Source organism: Oculina patagonica, chromosome 7 (assembly GCF_052425735.1).
Source record: "Oculina patagonica isolate OP01 chromosome 7, crgOcupat, whole genome shotgun sequence".
NCBI classification, from domain to species: Eukaryota; Metazoa; Cnidaria; class Anthozoa; order Scleractinia; family Oculinidae; genus Oculina; species Oculina patagonica.
Genome location: NC_135764.1, coordinates 23,156,065 through 23,174,690, shown reverse-complemented (window position 1 = coordinate 23,174,690; position 18,626 = coordinate 23,156,065). Strand labels below are relative to the sequence as shown.

Here is an 18,626-nt window from a genome sequence, read left to right as displayed (position 1 = left end):
GGAATATCATTCGCAATTATTCCGGGTCTCATCGTACACCTCTTTCGTTATCTACAATTTCACGGAATATAGGTGACTTTTGAGAACATCGTGCAAGAAATATTACGGTAAGAAAGTTCTCTGTCGCTCTTTTTTTATACTCTCGGTTTCATTCAGCCTACACAGTGAACACCGCGCAACACATTTTCCCGCGTTTTCATAACATTACTTCGTTTAGATCAAACTGAAACGTCCACATCATCCAGTCGATAGAAGATAACGTCAATTTCTCGTTTTAGGGTTACGAAAAATGCGACCAGAGACCAATAAATTGAATTTAACCGTATAGCGATCGAACGAGAGCCATCGAGCCATATTGTTTTTTTTTGGCGTAAGGGCTTCGATACACTCACACACAAAAAAGGCTAACAAAATAGAGCAGTTGGATAATAAACCTCTCAGATATTTTGCTGTGTAGTATCGCTGTGTAATTTTACCCCTTGTGTACATTTTGTCTTGCCTTGCGAGCTTTTTTTTGCTGTTTGTGATTTCCTTACTTTTCTTTAGCCACGGGCGGGCAACCTCGTCCCCAGGCCTAATCCGTGCGTACGGGCGTACGTACGTACGTAGGCGACTCCCAAAATTTCTCGGTTCGATAGGATACCATTTGTAGGCCTTTCCAGATTGTGCTCGGCACTTTTTTAGCGCATATTGGCTTTGGCTTTGGCTTTGGCTTTATTTTGATCAGAGAGCACTTTTTTGGCCAAAGAGCATCTTGTGACAACTTTTTTGGTAACAAGCCAATTTCTAGCTTATTTGAAGCAAATTACTGGATTTTTTGTTTTATATAGCAATTTCAAGTTCCCTTGACTACGAATAATATCTCAACTAGGCTAAAACTGGAGATTTCGACATTTAATTGGGTATCCATTCCTGTGAACTGTGGTACGTCGGTAACTACAAATATTGGGTAGCCTGTGGGCTGTGGAACTAGTTAATAACGTTTAAGGCATCTATACGTTTTACAATAATTTATTCAACAAGTGGGACGTGTGCGGCGGCCCTCAGGGCCCCGTACCTACGTCATCAACCCCTCATAATTTATGCAAACTCATTAAAAATGCAGAAAAAGCACGTGACAGCCTCGATTTCATGTTTTTATTTATTTATTTATTTATTTATTTATTCTATTTTATTCGTTATTTGTGCAATTATTGACTTGTATTCAATGGAAACTTGCCTTTTAGTTGCAAATCTAAATTGGAAAGCATCTTTTCTTTCAAATAATTAAAAATATTCGGTAGCACTTTTTTAATTTTTGGAGCAACTTTTGAGCACTATTTTGGTTTTGGAGCACTTTTTAAGCATCTTTTGGGCATTTTTGGGAGTACTTTTTTAGCTTTTTGGGAGCACAATCTAGAAAGGCCTAACCATTTGCCTGCCTATGGATGCTCCGCTCGCGCGCCTTCAGCGCGTGGGAGCTCCGCTATAAATTATTTGAGTTTAAATCTTTGCGTTACACAACGTATATACCGCAGGTCCACTTACTGTGGACTCTCAAGTTTTTAAAGAGTTTATCTCGACCAGATAAAACGACCAGGGTAAGCACAAAATCACCACGACCGCTGAGGGCGCGAGAAAAATAGAGTACAGACGTTGTAGGAACCGCCGACCGTCATGTATGTAGCAGATGTGAAGGCACAACGAATACGGTTGAATTGTATTTACAGTAGGCAATAATCGTAGGATGTGTTCCATTCGACCAAAATTTCCGGAAATTCCGGCACAAAGTCGAATGAAACGGTAAGCTTCGAAAAAGTCGCTTCAATTGGAAAATTCTGGTCAAAAAAGAGCTTTATATCATTTGCAAGCTAGTTTCAGTCAAGTAGTGATAACACGAAATCAATATGGTCTACTCAGTTTTAAGTCCCGAAAGTAACTACCCACCCACTCTACTCCCCAGAAAGCACGTCAGGCTTTGTCATTCCCCTTTTATCCACTTCACCGAATTAGTTGCTAGCCTCTGACACTCGCCCGTGACTGCCACTCAGCTGGTCTCAACCATTCTCCTCCATGTTGTTTTGGTCGACTTGGTCTTCTCCTACCACAACAATGTGGCGATATTTCAAATCAGTGTAACTCTACTTGGTATTTAAAAACAGTGGAGAAGGCAGATACAGAAAACTGCTCTGATCACTTAGGCTTAGTTCAGACTCCGTACTTTTCATGAGCCGAACTCAATTCGAATTTGGACCGACCCAAATTGACAAAAGTACGCATCTTGATTCAGACGCCGTACTCTTTGGCCGTTCCTAATACAGTTCCAATAAAACCAGTCAAAATACGTTATAATAATTTATGAATTAGGATCGGCACATGAAAAGTACGGCGTCTGAATCAAAGTCGTTCCAAAGGCGTTCCACAGGCGAAATTCTCGGCCAAGCCAGGCGGGAAGAACGGGTGAGCCGTTCCAAATTGAAATAGCCGTTCTAATTTGATTCAGACGCCGATCTTTTCATGTACTTAATTCAAGGAATTAGGTTCGGCTCATGAAAACTCAAATTCGAATGCAGAAATTGGCTATCTAGATATAAGGTACACTTGACTGAATTGCTAGGCCTAATATATGGCGAAACTCTGTTTTCATTTTCTGGTCAAAATTGTGTTGATTTTCGGATCTTCCCGTAAATCGTCCAGTGTTGCTTTCAACATCTACTCGTTTTTGTTATATATGTTAACAAACATTTTCCATTAAATGTTTTGTATCAAGCTTCATGCTTCTACGTCAGTTGTTTGTTTTAGCGACGGGAAAATGCTCTTTATATTCAGATGACTATCTAGCCATCTTTTTAAATATTTCTTCTTCCGACGAACAAACTTGTACTATATTTATTTATATAAGGTAAACCTCCGGTTAGTTGCTAACCCGAGTGTGTGAGCTGATCAAGCTAGAAATGCAAAAACCAAGGCTGAGAATGTACTAAGTAAAGTATATACCAAGAACATCCAAAATTCAAATCGTTTCTGCTGCTAAAGCGACATTTTTTTGGAACTGTGCAGTCTACAAGCTGTGCATCTTAACTATGTTACCCGCAGAGCAAATTTTAACCTTGTAGCTCCTTCTTGCCCTTTCTCGATTTTCCAGAAAAGGCCGGAGTGCTTCACCTTCAGGTGTAGAAAGTTACAGGATAAAAATAAATAAATAAATGCTCCTAATTAGTTCCGCAGCGTTTTTTTGTCGGCAGTAATTCATCGATTCCTCTGCAATGGCTGGCAAAGCAACAACAATAGATCCCAAAACTATAGTTGTATGCCGGCCCATCAGATTGAAAGACGAGTGCCCCGACGCCATTTTGTTCAGGAGATTTTGTCGCAAGCGCATCCAACGTAAGGTCATCGCGCGCGGACTTCATCTTTAGAATAAAATACGAAATATCATTTGATCGTACTCTATACACGAGAATTTATCTCGCCTGTGCTCTTGCGCCGAAAAAATCACGACTTCTTGTTTCCCTATCAATATTAACGTTTTTTGTATTTTATTAACACTTATATTCTGGTTTTCAGCAAGGCCGTGAGAGTGCTATAGAAAGCGAGCAAAACTCTGACTGACATTTAAATGTTAAATCATTTTCATTTAGACAACAGTTCAGACAAGCGATGGTAAAAAAGACAATCACGAACTAGTAGATTCATTTTGTCTTGTTATTCTACCAAAGAAGTGATATAAAGTCTTTAAAGTGAATTAGCAGTACTCTCTTGAACAAATAGAGGTAATCGGTAGCAAGTATTTATACTGTCACACTCTAACTTCTAGGGGGGGGGGGGGGAAGCACTGTGTCTTCGTTTGAGGCTTTAATTTCTGCGCAAAACAACGACTTCATTGATCAACTCAGTGGCAGCTGGATGTATGATAAAACTACCATCGATAATTTTCATTTCATTAAACAAAGTCAGGTTTCTCTATTCTTTCTTGGGTTTGTGTTACATGGCTGGGAACATGAACTTTTTTGTCACTGATAAAGTGTGCAGATTTCCATTTTTATGTATTAGTCATTTCAAATCTTTTTTTTTTTTTCGATTAGGCAAGCTCGGTTCTCCTTTGCGAACCAAAGCATAAGAGAATCCGTTTACATTCTAGATGGTATCCAACTCGACCGCTCCGCCGGTAAGACACCGAGAGCCGGGCGCTTATTTGCAATGAAAGGAAAATAAATTACTCAATTGCGAGAACATAACACAAAGAGTGTGGTCAAAGCTGGAAGCCCGACCCTCTGTATCCCGAGTCCAACGCGAGCAACTCTTATACTGCATTTAGAACTAGAAATTTTCATGTTCAAATGAACCTTGATTCTTAGAAAGTTGAAGGACTAGGAGTATTTCTACTATCGAGTCCCCTTGGATGAGATGCGATCACAAGTTAATAACTGCCAGGATATTTTACGGAATCGAAACCGAATATGCACTGTGAAAGTAAAGTGTATTACATGTATCCAAGGACACAACACAGTGACCCCGGCCACTGCCAATTGCAGTGGACCACTCGAGCCGGAAGTCTAACGCGGAAATAACCTGCGATCAGGCGTCCTTTTTTACGCGGCGGGAGTAAAGAGAAAGAAAGGTCCTTTTTCCCTCCCGCCACAAAAATGGACGCCTGCTCGCAGGTTAACGCGGAAACCGCTACTATGCCATCGCTTTACTAAAGCAACACAGAATGAGTCAATTGTTTCTTACTTTTTCTACTGGAGTACGAAATAAATGACCATGTAAACAGACGGTATGTCGAATTCATCTTGTTATCAGTTCCATCTGAGGTGAACAAAAAACTTTGATTAAATTACCATTGATGCTCCGATATGGAAAATTGAACGACAAATTGAAACACAAACAATGCAAGTTGTATTTTTTATTAGTACCTTTTAGCTGTAAATTACAAAAGTACGTAACAAAGAGTACGAAACTTTAAATCGTTAGCAAGCATTGTATTTACTGTACATATTGAATTTGTGGAAATCAAACCACTTGAAAGAAAAATTGTTGTTTCATGACAATAACTGTTCTGAGAATTCATAGAACAACTCCAAAAAATATAACACAAAATATAGCAATGGCTATTAACGAGAGCGAAATTTCGTTGGTTACGCAGACAATGGCTTAAAGATACGTTCCTGAAAGGCTAAGATCAATCTGGGCAATTTGTCAACGTGTGTTTTTTTCCTCATTATTTCAATAATTTCCCTGACACAGTGTAATCAACTAATCAATGCACAGAACACACCAATATCAAAATGCATTTAACGCCAATTATACTGCCTAGGAGAGCAGTTTAAATTTTACACAAAAGGTGAAAACAAAGTATGAATTACCACAGCGTCTTTGTGGCTCTTTTTGCGCTTTTGAAATGCGCCGATCGCGGCTTCTCGACGCGTTTCCTTGTCAACAAAACTTCCAAGCCAGGAATCGTGTGTTAACAAGGGGTGCTTTCGATTTCTCAGAACTGGCCGGCCGTGCCGGTAATTGTGAATGTAAAATGGGCTTTTTTCCCCACAAAAACACCGTAACAATAAATAATACTTATGCATTGACTGATTTGACAGGACAAATCTGACTAACAACGGAATGCTGTTCTCGAGTATATCGGCCTGGCCGGCCAGTTCTGACATGTGGGAATTAAAGCGCCCTAAGGTTTCATTTTGATCTGGAATAGTGGGCGAGTAGCCACTCTGTTTATGTACCACTGCATGCAAATTCCCATTTATTATTTTTATCCTCGTTTTTATTTTTTAGCCGATTTTAAGTGATTTGAAGTGAAGTGAAGTGAGTGAAGAAACTGAGCAGAAAAAAGTCCCTTACTTTTTGTCTCTGCCAAAATGACTTTAATCCGGCAGTTTGAATTTAGCGATTTAGGATTGTGAGAGGTGCGTTGCCCCATTACTTGAGTGATTAAAGACTGTTTTATTTACAAGCAATTGTGTTACGAGAGGCAAACGCGTTTGCCGTTTTACGACCGTGAAAACATTTTAAATTTTTCGCAAAATAGCACAGAAAGTTTTCTTTAATTTTACCTGGTTTGTAGCGAATACAAATAGTGAAGTTGTTTTAATATTTTTCATTTCACCTTACATCCGCTTAACTTTTTATGGACAGCCATTTTACTAATTACGCGTCTCCGGCGATCAGTATAAATTTTAATTGCAGAAGGACTGACTTAATAACACGCAATATATCTAAGTGTGTACTAACAAACTTTCCTTAACTAGAAAGTTTATTTTCAAACATGTACTCCTCGAAGTTATTGATTTAAAAGAAATTATTATATGTACTTTTAAAAGCCCGTTAGTGGAGTCTTTTCATATGAAAAAGATTGTTATAGCTTGGTCCTTTACACGTGTCTCTTTGTTGGAAATTGAATGGGTTTAAATTAGAATGTACGCATAAGAAGCACACAAAGTACTGTTTTGTTTTTCTCTTTGTGGGAAAAAAGCTCTGCGATAGCGATTTTAAACAACCTTCTTTGCACTGATAGCAAGAGAGTCGACAGGTTAATTATACGTGTAGTCTTGCTGGTGACTTTTAAATTCCTAATATTGTGCTTTGTTTATTTGGTCTTCGGTAATTATCGGTCGTAAACATTAATCCTTCTGTAATTTGTAGCCATTATCAACCGGTTGTTTTACAGTCTTATTCTCTGGAAGCGTTGTTTTAATTTGAGGTCAATGTCGTCCAAAGCTCAATTTAATGTGAAGGTACCTGTTCCAAACACACTCGTTAACTTGTATTGTATTAAAAAAAAAATTTTATTGATGTGTCTGTTACATCTAGCAGTGAGGAGACCCCATTGCTAATAGTGGACGCCTAACTAAGGTTAACAAAAATGAAGATAAAATCGAAGTACAAATAAGCGAAAATAACAAAATTATGGAAGAAACATATACAGAAATATTCGATAAGGAAATTAAGAATTATGAGTTGCAAAGAAAGCAACCACTACATCAATCCGCTAGGATATTACGCGGATCAAGTCTACGTATCTGGGACTTGAAGTTCTTTAAACTGACGGTTGATCTTTCTTCATTTGCTATCTTGCTCCAAAGTTTTGGGCCCAGATATCGGATTGAATGTTTTCTTTTTTTTTTTTATAGTAAAAATATAAAATTAAAAAAAAAAAAAAAAACCACTTTGGATTGAATGTTTTCCATACGTAACAGTGTTAAATCTAGGTAAATAAAAATCTCTCCACGTAAACCATAAGTGTGGCTGTTAGTCAAAAACATGTTACATGTAGTCCGCGTGCACAAATCATATTGTAATTCCAACTATTCCGAAACGCTTGCAATATAACGAATTTTGACATTTTTAAAGAAAAAACATTAGTAATCGTTACAAAAAATACCACATTTACGATTGGCAATTGAAATTTTCACAAGACAAAAGTTTAGTACGCTTGTTTGTGTAAAGTTTATTTTCAAGAAAGGCTAAAATTAGAAAATCGTACTTTTTAATTAACACTTTTTTGGTATCCTTCTTTTCGGGCAGATTCGTTGCCCTGGAAAATCGACGAACTCGTTAATTTGGTAAAAGGCTTCAAAATGAAAACGATTTAGAGAACTGAGCATAACTAATTTACCATTGTTCAATGTATTATTTCCAATTTTTAAGACCCCGGCTCGAAAACAAGAAAACACAATATTTCAATAGAAGGAAGTAACGTTTCTGGTCTTAGAACAAAGCACAGTCCCCTTGGCGCCGTAGAATTCCGGTTTTTTTAGTTTTGTAGTGTTTTCTTTGTTTTTTCCTATTTCAAAGATGTTTTTTTCAGTACATTGGTACATCAAATTACGAATTTGTCCGATGGAAGCCGGCTGCCGCCATTAGTATCTAAACCCACTGGCGCCGGAAAGAACTTGCTTTTTTGTTTTCCCTCTTTGTTTATGTGAAATGAGCAAGAAACTAACAATAATAGAAAAGCATTAATTTTAAAGTCATCTTAATATTGTGCTGGGAAAATTTAAGCTTTCTTTTTGTCAAGTTTTCGGGGACTTTAAAGAACTAATAATAAATTGCTACCCCAACAGATGAAGCAACCGCCTATAAAAAAGTCCTTCGGCGTAAATAATAACATACTGGTGTTTTCTTCAAATGTTTACTATTTCATTTAGTTTCTTTTCATCTTAAATATTAAAAACGGTGTACGAAAATTGCGGTAAATAAACAGTTAACTTTAATATATTTTTTAATTTCAGGGAATTGCTTTTCTGTCTACTAAGGAAATTAAAGTATTAAAATTAAGCATCTCAAGGCTTAAAATAAAACTCCATCCAAAGAGGCTTAAATGAAAGCCTTTGCCTTTTGAAGAATTAACTTCTAAATAAATATTTTTTCTTTTCTCTTATGGATTATACCCAGTATCGAAACGTGTCAAGTGGTCCTTGAGTTGCTATGCGCGAAAACATGACAAATATAATACCGTCCAGGTAATGTAAATGCACGGCAAGTTAATAAAAAAAGATATTTCACATACATTTTGTTTTAAAATAAAATAACAAATTAAAAGCAAAAATATAACAGAATTTAGTATCTTGCTGTTGATTTTACTTTGCAAAAACGCTCCGGTCGCTGGTTTGCTTAAAATAATTAGTCAAGACACCACTTTTTTTATTGATATTAAATTTGAAAGACCAGTCGAGGGGGTACGTCAGTTCTTAGCAACCCTACGGTTTTTCCCGCAATTGTTACTTGAGTATAAGTGCAAAAGAAAAAAGAAAACAGCAGATTTAGGCTAACTAGTAGCAGTGATTTGTCTTATCTTGCAGGCAAACGAATGTTTGCTTGTGGCGAGGTGCAACGTTGCGTTAAGTCTACCAATAGGATCCACGGGTTTTTTTGGCGCGATTTGCTAAGAAGCTTCGATTTACGCGCGCACATGCAACAACAAGATATAACTTAGAAGACATGTTATAAGCTATGGGCTATTCAAAATAAACACTAGGAATGAAACAAGCACGAAGTTGCCTAGTGCCATGGCCAGAAAAGAAAGATTAAACGAAAGCTCAAACTAAGAAATTCATTTAATATGTTAATCATTTGAGTGAATTCCAGTCATTTCTTTGATGTTTCCGCCGAATGTTATTTTAAGACAAACACACCATTTCAATTTCGGGGGAGATAAATAAATGATTCTGTAATCATCTAAATTGAGAAAAAGAATTGTAGAAAAGATACAATCCCGATCAATACCTTGTAACTGATACAACATTTTCGTAAAGAATATTTTGGCGTTTTGCGGGTCTTATCGTTTTGTATCAAGGTTCTTTGTATACTTATAAATAATCCTTGTATGTTTGTGGTTTTTAGATGTTAATCTCGACGGAAGAGCAGCAAAGTACAAGATAACTTAAAAAATAAGCGACAAACTTTGAAAATCTGCGATAACTTTCACAGTCGTCTTTCGATATTTATACTTGGGTAATCTTAATTCAATTACACTAACGATAAAACTTAAGAACTCGAGTGTTAGGGAATCCAAAGTTACACTCTTAGCGGTTTTTAAGAGTCTTCGATAATTGCCATGAATTATGCTGAGACAGCCTTTTTTCGTTGTCAGCTCAGCGCTCGTGTCTCTATGAAGCACCGGCTAGCCCTTGGGGGCGGCATTTTCTCTTTCAAGAGCAAGCCAAATCGTCCCCCATTGTCCACGACCGTCAGATAAACACATTGTGTTAAAATTACCATAAACAAAAACCAACGGAGATCCGTATAAGTGGTCTATTGTGGATTAGGAATTATAATTTACCGCCTCAGAGAAGAAGCCGCTATTATTTAGGAAGAGGCAAACTGCGTTATTGCCTCGAGGCGGTGTACTTTGCTTCACAGCTTTTCTCGCCCCTTATATTAAACGGCTAGTAGTTGATTGTTTCACAAACAGATTGTCCCTGCGAACAGTGTCGAGAAGCGCTTCGCAAAGTTATTGACATTTATAAATGAGTGAAAATTAGGACAGCGTATGTTAAACACCATCAGTTGAATAGGGGTCACAAACCTTTACTTAGATATGGTACTCGACCGTCACAAAAGTCATTTTAGAAATTGACACTTGCCTAACATGACGGAAAACCAGCTTAGTGCTGACGAACTTGGTCAGTGAATGGCATATAGTTACCAAAATAGCGTTAGAATGTCAGGTTTAATAATATAAGTACTTCAACCACTGCCTTTAATTAAGGTTATTGCAGGGGCCGATAATAAATTATGGAGCTGCCGGGAGGACCACAAAGAACAACAATTGTATTAAACGTGTTTTCCCAACAAAACAGTCTAAACACGGAAAGATAAACCTGTTCTTGTCTGTCTCACGAGCCGTTAAATGATTTTACACAAGAGATCTGACCTCGAGGTTAAACTACTCCAGCGCAATGTCATTTTCGTTGTCTTATTATTTCACACCCTGTATGGTATGTTTAACTTTCAGAGCGGTCCAATGATTATTAATATGCTTTAAGTAAAGAAGAGTTTATTGAGCGGCGCGGTGATTGGTCGGCCTCTTTACACTGAATCAAGCTCGTTCGGCCTCTGTTTATTGCTAAATTTCCGAGCTTGTGCATTTCAATTACTTTTCGTGTTGCGCGCACGCTGATTGGCTCGCGCGCATGGATTTAAATATCTATGGTTAATTACTTTTCTGACATATCAGAACGAGGTGTGACTTTTATTCATTGACGGCTAATTAGGAAGCTGCTTGGATCGACCGAGTAATAATTTCATTTCGGTTCGTCATCTGGCCTTGTGATAGTTTATTAGTACCTCGCGCTGTGTCAAGATCTGGTCATTGTGAGCAAAAGCACATCGAGTCAACACAAGCTATGCACTCCGAGGAGAAAAAGCAACTCTCGTCATTTTCCGTGAACCACATCCTACAAGCCGCTGAGAATACAATGTCTGGTGAAAGACCAAGAGAGACGGAGAACGCAAATACTGAGGAGTCCAGCGAGGATAGTAACGTCAAGATTACTCTTGACGAGGCGGATTTGTGGCGGCGGTTCAAGTCACTGACGAACGAAATGATCGTCACTAAAAATGGAAGGTGAGCAAGTCAACCTGAAAGTTTTACAAAGTTATTCTGAGGAAAATTAAATAATTTGTGGTGTTTCAATTTTTCAGGCGGATGTTTCCTGTTCTCAAAATTAACGTCACTGGTTTGGAGCCTAAGGCTATGTACTCCTTCCTGCTCGATTTCGTGTCCGTTGAAGGCCATCGTTGGAAGTACGTGAATGGAGAATGGGTCTCTGGTGGAAAACCGGAGCCTCCGACACCAAGTTGCGTGTATATCCACCCCGATTCGCCAAACTTTGGAGCGCACTGGATGAAACAACCCGTCATCTTCTCTAAAGTGAAACTGACCAACAAACAAAATGGCAATGGACAAGTGAGCCAATTTCCTTCTTCTCGATCACGTTTTATTTCGTCTGTGAAAGAAATATCGTTTTACGCTTAATCTACCTTTTAATCATAAAGTAAAAGAAAACTTCTTTTCTTTTTTTTTTCGGCCAGTTAACCTGGGATAAAATTTAATAATGTCCAGGTTTCTCATTGATTGTGTTTATATTACCCACAAAGAAATTAACTCTTGAATAAAACACGTGAATTTCAATATCACTCGTTTTATTTCAAAGCTTATTTTTATCGGTACAAAAAAAAGTAATTATTGAATTACTGTGTCTTTTTCTTTTCAGATTATGTTGAATTCCTTACACAAGTATGAGCCACGAATTCACATCATTCGCGTTGGCGCCCCAGAAAGCAATCGAACAGTGGTTTCGCACTCATTTCCAGAAACCCAATTTATTGCTGTGACGGCTTATCAAAACGAGGAGGTAAGGGCAGTTTTTATTGAAAATTTAATTTCTTTGCTTGAGGTCTGTCTTTTAATGGTAGTCAAGGAAATTTAATAAAACTTAAGGGAATTGCTTTTTTCTCTTATTTTTAATCAGATTACTAGTCTAAAGATAAAGTACAATCCGTTCGCGAAAGCTTTCCTGGACGCCAAAGAGCGGTAAGTTGCTCTCTGTGTACACAAACATTTATAGCTTTGAATTTTCTTGACTGTCTATTCAAGCCTTTAAATATTCTTATTTTTTCTCCTCCAGGCAGGAACAGAAGGAGGCGCTGGAGCAGGCAGTGGAGTCACATTCCGCATATTCGCAATGTGAGTTTGTTATTTCACAACAAATTGATTTGTTATTTTAAGAGATGTTTGTGAATTGTACACTTGAAACTTGGTCAATCGGATGTTGTGTGTTGCTTTTTGAGAGCACGTTCAAACTGTGTCCCCGATTAGAGCGTCTCTTTGCAGTTTGCGTTTAAGTGCGCGTATCAGTAAATTGTCGAAAATTGTTAGCGCTCATGTTCGCGGTCTCGAGACGAGAAATTCTTTGTGCAGTCGACAATTCGCATGTTCGAACAACATCGCACAGAGGAGTTGGCACTTGGTTAAATTTTACGCTGGCGGTTCGCACCTATTCTCTCAAGCCACGTATCAAATTGTTGCGCTCTAGCTCGACTTTCTCTTTACGAAAAAGTGTGCATATTACTTAAGGCGTTCTTTGTTGGCAATGGCAAGGCCAGAAAAAGTGAGAAAATCAGGCCTACTTTTATTCACACATCTTTCACGCTGCACGCGTTATCGCGCAGATATTTTCACCTTCAATGTGTTTTTTTATGTTTTAGATCTTGTTCGTTATACATTTAAATGATTTGTTGATATTGAGGTTTTTTTCTTATTCTTTTACAGACGGTTGGTTTTGCGCTGGCCCTTCACCGGTTTATCAGCATCACCATCACTCGAGGCCGACGTATGCACACATTCCTTCCTCGCCCTATGACCGATTAGGAATTAGAAGTCATCGCCCATCACCTTATCCGAACCCTTACCACAAGCGCGCGGATCTACCAACACAAGGTAAAAACAGACTTTAATGAGTTATCTTCTTCCCATCCGTCGTTTTAACTGTACAGTTTTGGAATCAACTGAGTTTTACTGGAATTTTCAAGACCGGATATATATTCGCGCAATGTAAATTTGTGTCAATTTGGAGGGCTGTTCTTGACGGGAATTTTATTCCTGTCATAATTTTCCTGGACGTCAAACGTTCAATGTCAACAAAAAGAAAATTTAAATCGCTTCTTATTATAATATTTCAGCCAAAAGAGGTAGCTAAAATAATAACAATAATAAATAGCCCCCAACGAAAAATACCTCATAAAAATCTCTAAAAGAAAGTGCGAAGAGCAAGCCAACAAGAAAACCAAACATTATGAATTTTCAACCTTTTAGTTCGGCATCCTCGCTGAAAATCTCTAGTTAAACATATTCGGCTTTCAACTGAAAAGTAATATCCGTTTGTTACGAGAAAGAAAAAAGTTATTGAAACCTTTTTATTGGAGCCTTTGTATCATGCGCGGTTTGTGCAGCTGGGTTTTTATATTGTTGAGAAAAGAATACACTTGGACACTATACACAATAGAGCTATCGGCCAAATGGCGCGCACACTAGTTCTAAACTCGTTCTTAGCCATCAAAGGCGTTTGAGACAACCTAAACAAACCTCCCCAAATGACTGAAATCTGCTGCTCTTCACTACAATCGCACGAATTTTGTTTTTGTCATAGGCCATCGATTTGAACGTTCATAGCAAGACTTCCTTAACAAAAGTTTTTTTTACCTTTCAAAGTAGTTCATTATCAAAAGAGAAATTCGCGACTTGGCACGAGCAACTCAGAACAAAAGATACTTACGTCCTCGAAAATCAAGGTTTTTTGTTTAGTAAAACCGCCTTCGAGACGAAATATAATTAAAGCTGGAATCATAAATTCATTACACGTCAGAGAACCAACGGACAGTTTCATATTTTCTTTGAATAGCAACCTTAAAGAACGGGGATTAAGATTGCTTTTGGCACGAGTTGTAACCTCTGGCAACGCTCGGTAATCATCTCACATGGACGCGCTAAAATGGCGTCCTTTTTGGTCTTTTCTTTCGGCACAAAAAGTCAAAAACTCTCCCAGGCTTGCCGTCTATAAACGTGGGAATCTATTGAAAACGATGTGACATGAAAAGAGGCGTCTAGGAGACGATTGCTCATTCGTACAAATGAAGCTTTGGGCACATTGATTTGAATAGAGCTAACTTAGTTCTTATGTTCGGGTTTTGTTGATTTGTTCAAGCATTGGGTATTTGATTTGAATGGTTGCCAGCTCGTTTAGTTTTTATGTTTGGGTTTTATTGAATTTATTTGTTCCTATTTTTGTCTGCCAGCTTTGAACTAATTTTCGTTTCTCTTTTTCTTTTCTAGTAGCTCATCCGCCGCAATACTTTCCAACAGAAACCAACCAGCTTCTCCTACCTGGCCCGACGGCGCTCGACAACATTTCTATGCCCACTGTGTCGTTAGCGCATTCTCATCACACGCCGGCCGGGCCTCATCAGCTTCACCCCGGCTTGAGCCCGTTCATGAGCACATCTTCTTACAGTTCGTCCTCAAGACCAAGCATCGACATGGATCTAGCTCACAAGGAAAGCGACAGATCAAAGTGTATTCAAGCGCCAGGAATTTCACTACACCCAACTTGGAACACTCTAGGACAAGCATGAACTTTGTAAGAACACGCTTTTATGTCGTAGAAATCAATCGCGAATTAATACAAAACTAAGCCTGGAAAATTAAAAGGACTCGAACGGTGACTACAACAGTTTTATTGAAGCTGAAAAAGGGCAGGCCTTATCATCTTTTGAGAAAACTAGCAAATAGAAACTTCAGGAGAAAGTATTCCATCAAAGTTTTCGCGGCTAACAAGTTCCCCCGACAGAAAAGAGAAATGAAAATTTTTTTTAAAATGTTAGACAAAAACCTTGTCGGTAGAAGAATTTAAAGCTAAAACACTGATTATTGCATCGCAAAAATGTCTCTTCCGGAGGAAAACTATTTGATGCGTCCGGCATTTTTTAAACATATAAATTATACTACCACGTTGAGCTTTGTCAAAATTCTGAATTTCAAGGTTTATTTTTAGAAAAGCGATTTAAAAGTCGAAGAAACTATTTAACTGAGAACATTTTTAAGTTGATATTATCTGAATTCTCACTGAATATTTTTAACTTAGTCGCTTCGGTTCTTATGAAAATTTCCTGTTTATTTATTTAATTTATTTTTGTTGCGCGTCAGAACCAGGTTTAACCCTTTCGCTCCCACGAGTGCAGTGTCACAGGCAGTTTAAAACCGTGGGAAAAAATCCCAAATGTTATTTTGCAAGATTTTTAAAAACAAGTTGAACAACATGAAAGTACAGCTCAATAGCTTTCAATTAAATGGTCACTCGTTAGGTTTTCATCCACAGACTAAAAGGTTAGAAACGTATTTATTCTTAGTTGACTTGAAGTTTTCCTGGAAGCGAAAGGGTTAACGTTCAAACAAGCTCGAGACAAAATGTTTTTACGCGTTTATATGGATATGTACATAAGTGGAAAAAAATATTGATTTAAGAAGAATATAGCCAGTAAAATCAAGTAAGAGAAATATTTATTAAGATAAAGATGATTTCAATTATAAGAACTAGAATTTCCATGATTAGAGTTTGTAAATATTATATGTATAGAGAAGTGGTTGTGTTTATGCATGAAAATATGAACTGAAGGACCTTGTTCACAACGAAGTGAAAGTTGTTGCTTGATAAATTTGGTGTTGAGATATGGTTTTCAAAAGTGATATGTCTATGAAGCGGTGAAGGGTAGGATTTACTTTTTACTGCAGTTGTAAAAGTTATCCGATAAGCTTGAATAAAATAACTCAGAGGGAATTTAAAGAATTGTTTTCATTTTGTTATTTTCATTCCACCCTGCTTTAATAGTTGTATTCCAGAAAGGCTATAATTTACTTATCTCTCTCCGTCCAGGGCAAAATTAACTTATTTCCGGTCCAGAACCATAAGAATGTTAATTTCATTAATTAACTTCGAAAAAGTTTGGAAAAGAACAGGTGAATTTAATCAAATTGCGCGGCATCGCAAACAAAGTTAACGCCTGCCGCTGAAAAAAGAATAATATCAAAACGAGTGACCCATTTTCCACGTCACTTAAAAAATATAATAACTGTTGTTTTAATAAAGAGTGCAGTGGCATGAAATTGCGATAAAACGGCTTGGGGTAAACAAAAGGACGAATGCTGACTTCGTGTGCAAGTTAAGTGTCTGAAAAGAAAAAAAGCAATAGTTTACAGCCCTTTCACACTAGCTTGCTATTCAAAAACACAACAACATGGACGTGTGGACTTAAATTGTCACTGTGTTTTATATATATACCACAATTTTTGTAACTCTCTGTGATGTATTTTCTTTAACATGACAAAATTGGAACACGCACGGTAGAAGAATACGGGAAATATCTACATGGCATTCTTGCTTGATAACGTGTGTTCAGTCAGTTGAGGGACGCCCTAACTTTGCCGCCAACATTGTTCCTGATTTGATTATATTTCCTTGCCTTTGAAGGCGGCATCGACAAGGCCCATGCCGGCAGCGTTTCAAACGCATATTCAATTAATTTGACCTTTGTTTTTAACACTGAGGTGTAAATTTGGCTTACAATAGAAAGTCGAGATTGACGAAGATTAATAAAAACGCTTCAATCTCCAAAACGATTTGAGTCTAGCAGTCGCAAGCAGTTCTGTTTCAAAATTAAAAGTTGTTGTACTCAATTCTTATTGACACGTTTCAATTTGGGGCCGACGTGTCTCATTCGAAAGGCAGAAGGAGACTGAAGGGGCATGAAGGAAGCGTTTTTCGGCACTTTGATCATAAAATTCTTTCTTTAATCAACCTATGATTGTGGTCACCTTTGTTTACTGAAACTTGCTAAACTATATTACTTTCTACTGCTCTGTTATGGTAATGAAGGGTTAATAAGCCGGGTCCTATGTTATTTACTGCTTTCTGTTAATCACAGAGTTTATTGAACCTCCATATTACTAACGCTTCTTTCTTTGATATGATAATCACGTGAAATCGATGCGGCTTTGCTATTGTTCTGTTAGTCTTTACTAAAGACCGGTGGCTCGCTCGCCGCGTCATTCCACGAACAGCCAAATCTCGCTAAACTACAAAATCTAACCTAAACAGGATTTCTTAAAGCAAACTGTTTGCGACTTTGTCTTAACCTCCGAAGCCTCTTGATAAACAAGTTTGAACTTGTTTATTTTGTTCTTTTCGTGGACTGTCTTAATAATGCTGAGCGGCAAAATGCTTTACTTTAAGCGAAGCGTGGATAATGTTTTGGTATTACAGTTTAAAGTTAATAAAAATGTTTTCTCGTAAACAAACTCTAAACTCACAACCTCCTTTGTTTTCTAAGAAGTACGCGCTGTTCAGTTTTCGAGTCCTTGCGGTTAGACGTTGCTACTATAAATGCCCGGTATAAAATTATGTAATCGGTGGAACGCTGACGCAGGCTAAAGACGGTAGAATACTCTCTTGAAACTAAGCAATATAGGGTTCCATATAATTGATGGAAATCATAGCTCAGATCCTGTTTTATATTTTTTGTAATGAAAGAACTTATTCTTAATAGACTGCATGTTAGAAGGTTAGCAGACTGTAAAAGGTGTTGGCCTCTGAGACGGTGCCTATTTTCGCGCGAATACGATTCAATTAAGATCTATGGTAACACAAATAACACTAGTGCTTCTCTTTAATTGCGCATAGTGAATAATTGTTATGAATTATATGAATAATACTTTTATACACGTTATTTTTTTGTAAAGGAGGAAAACTCAGAGAGCAACACTTGTTTCTATAGGCGTCTTACTAGCACACATCCATTGCTGCTGTTCGCAACATATTTCAAATTGAATATTCAGTTCAGTGGGCCAATGTTTTAGAACAACGCAGATGGAAATGCGTACCACAAAATTAATAGCACATCTCGTGATATTTCTAACTTGCAAATGGTCCTTATGAAGCAGCCCCAGGGCTTATTTTGAGGGAATTACCTTTAGGTTTTAGAATGCAACCTCCCAAATAAGGTCTGGGAAGTGTGCACAGGCGCCCGAAGCGCGCGCACGCATTAGCGTTTTACACCTCCCGTTCAGTTGCGTTGAACTACAGTTGTATTTTTTTCTGTTTTGAAGTGTCGATATTCACAACACCGTGAGTGTTGCATATCATTTTCTAAGACTTCGTGTAATAATTCAAATCAAACTGAAAAATCTATTCTGTCACTGGCTTGGACTAATCGCTTGCGCGTGAAATGTTGATGACCTCTTTTGCTCTTGAAAAAGAGCATGTTTGCAAAATTGTTCGTAAATTATTTTCAAGTCTATTTGCGGACAGCAACACGTGGTTCTTGCTCTTGATATAAAGAGTGTGACAGCAAACAGATGGATTAGCAAGTAATGCATTCAAACTAAAGTTATCAGTCATGTGGGTCAATAGAGTCATGATTCGTTTGATACCGACGTTGCTGACTTTTCAAAAAGTGATTAAAAAGACATACAAATCTTGGGAAAAATTCACTTAAACCCAGTTGTTGTGTTAGTAGATAGAGCTTCAAATTTCTTGAAACAGAGAGAATTCAATTAACATGTCTCTTTTCGTTGTTTCGAA

General features: G+C 37.7%; 1 protein-coding gene across 2 annotated transcripts; it reads left to right on the top strand.

Moving 5' to 3' along the window:
* Positions 1 to 10,785: 10,785 nt before the first annotated feature.
* Positions 10,786 to 15,808, top strand: LOC144660968 (T-box transcription factor T homolog 1-like). 2 transcript variants are annotated; one of them, XM_078521690.1, is made up of 7 exons: positions 10,786 to 11,059; positions 11,137 to 11,401; positions 11,709 to 11,849; positions 11,967 to 12,028; positions 12,123 to 12,181; positions 12,767 to 12,934; positions 14,330 to 15,808. In XM_078521690.1, exons 1-7 carry the CDS (start codon positions 10,839 to 10,841, stop codon positions 14,623 to 14,625), a joined length of 1,212 nt encoding a protein of 403 aa, XP_078377816.1. In that variant the 5' UTR covers positions 10,786 to 10,838; the 3' UTR covers positions 14,626 to 15,808. The 2 variants fall into 2 exon arrangements, with proteins under 2 accessions (XP_078377816.1, XP_078377815.1); XM_078521689.1 differs by lacking the exon at positions 10,786 to 11,059 and having other exon boundaries at positions 11,075 to 11,401; positions 14,327 to 15,808.
* The last annotated feature ends 2,818 nt before the right edge of the window (positions 15,809 to 18,626 follow it).

Bases quoted from the DNA above. Each gene is read 5' to 3' on its own strand.
- LOC144660968 (XM_078521690.1), top strand. From the start codon at position 10,839: ATGCACTCCGAGGAGAAAAAGCAACTCTCGTCATTTTCCGTGAACCAC. The intron at 12,182-12,766 runs GTGAGTTTGTTA...ATTCTTTTACAG, and splicing joins ACATTCCGCATATTCGCAAT to ACGGTTGGTTTTGCGCTGGC. The intron at 12,935-14,329 runs GTAAAAACAGAC...CTTTTCTAGTAG, and splicing joins CGCGGATCTACCAACACAAG to CTCATCCGCCGCAATACTTT.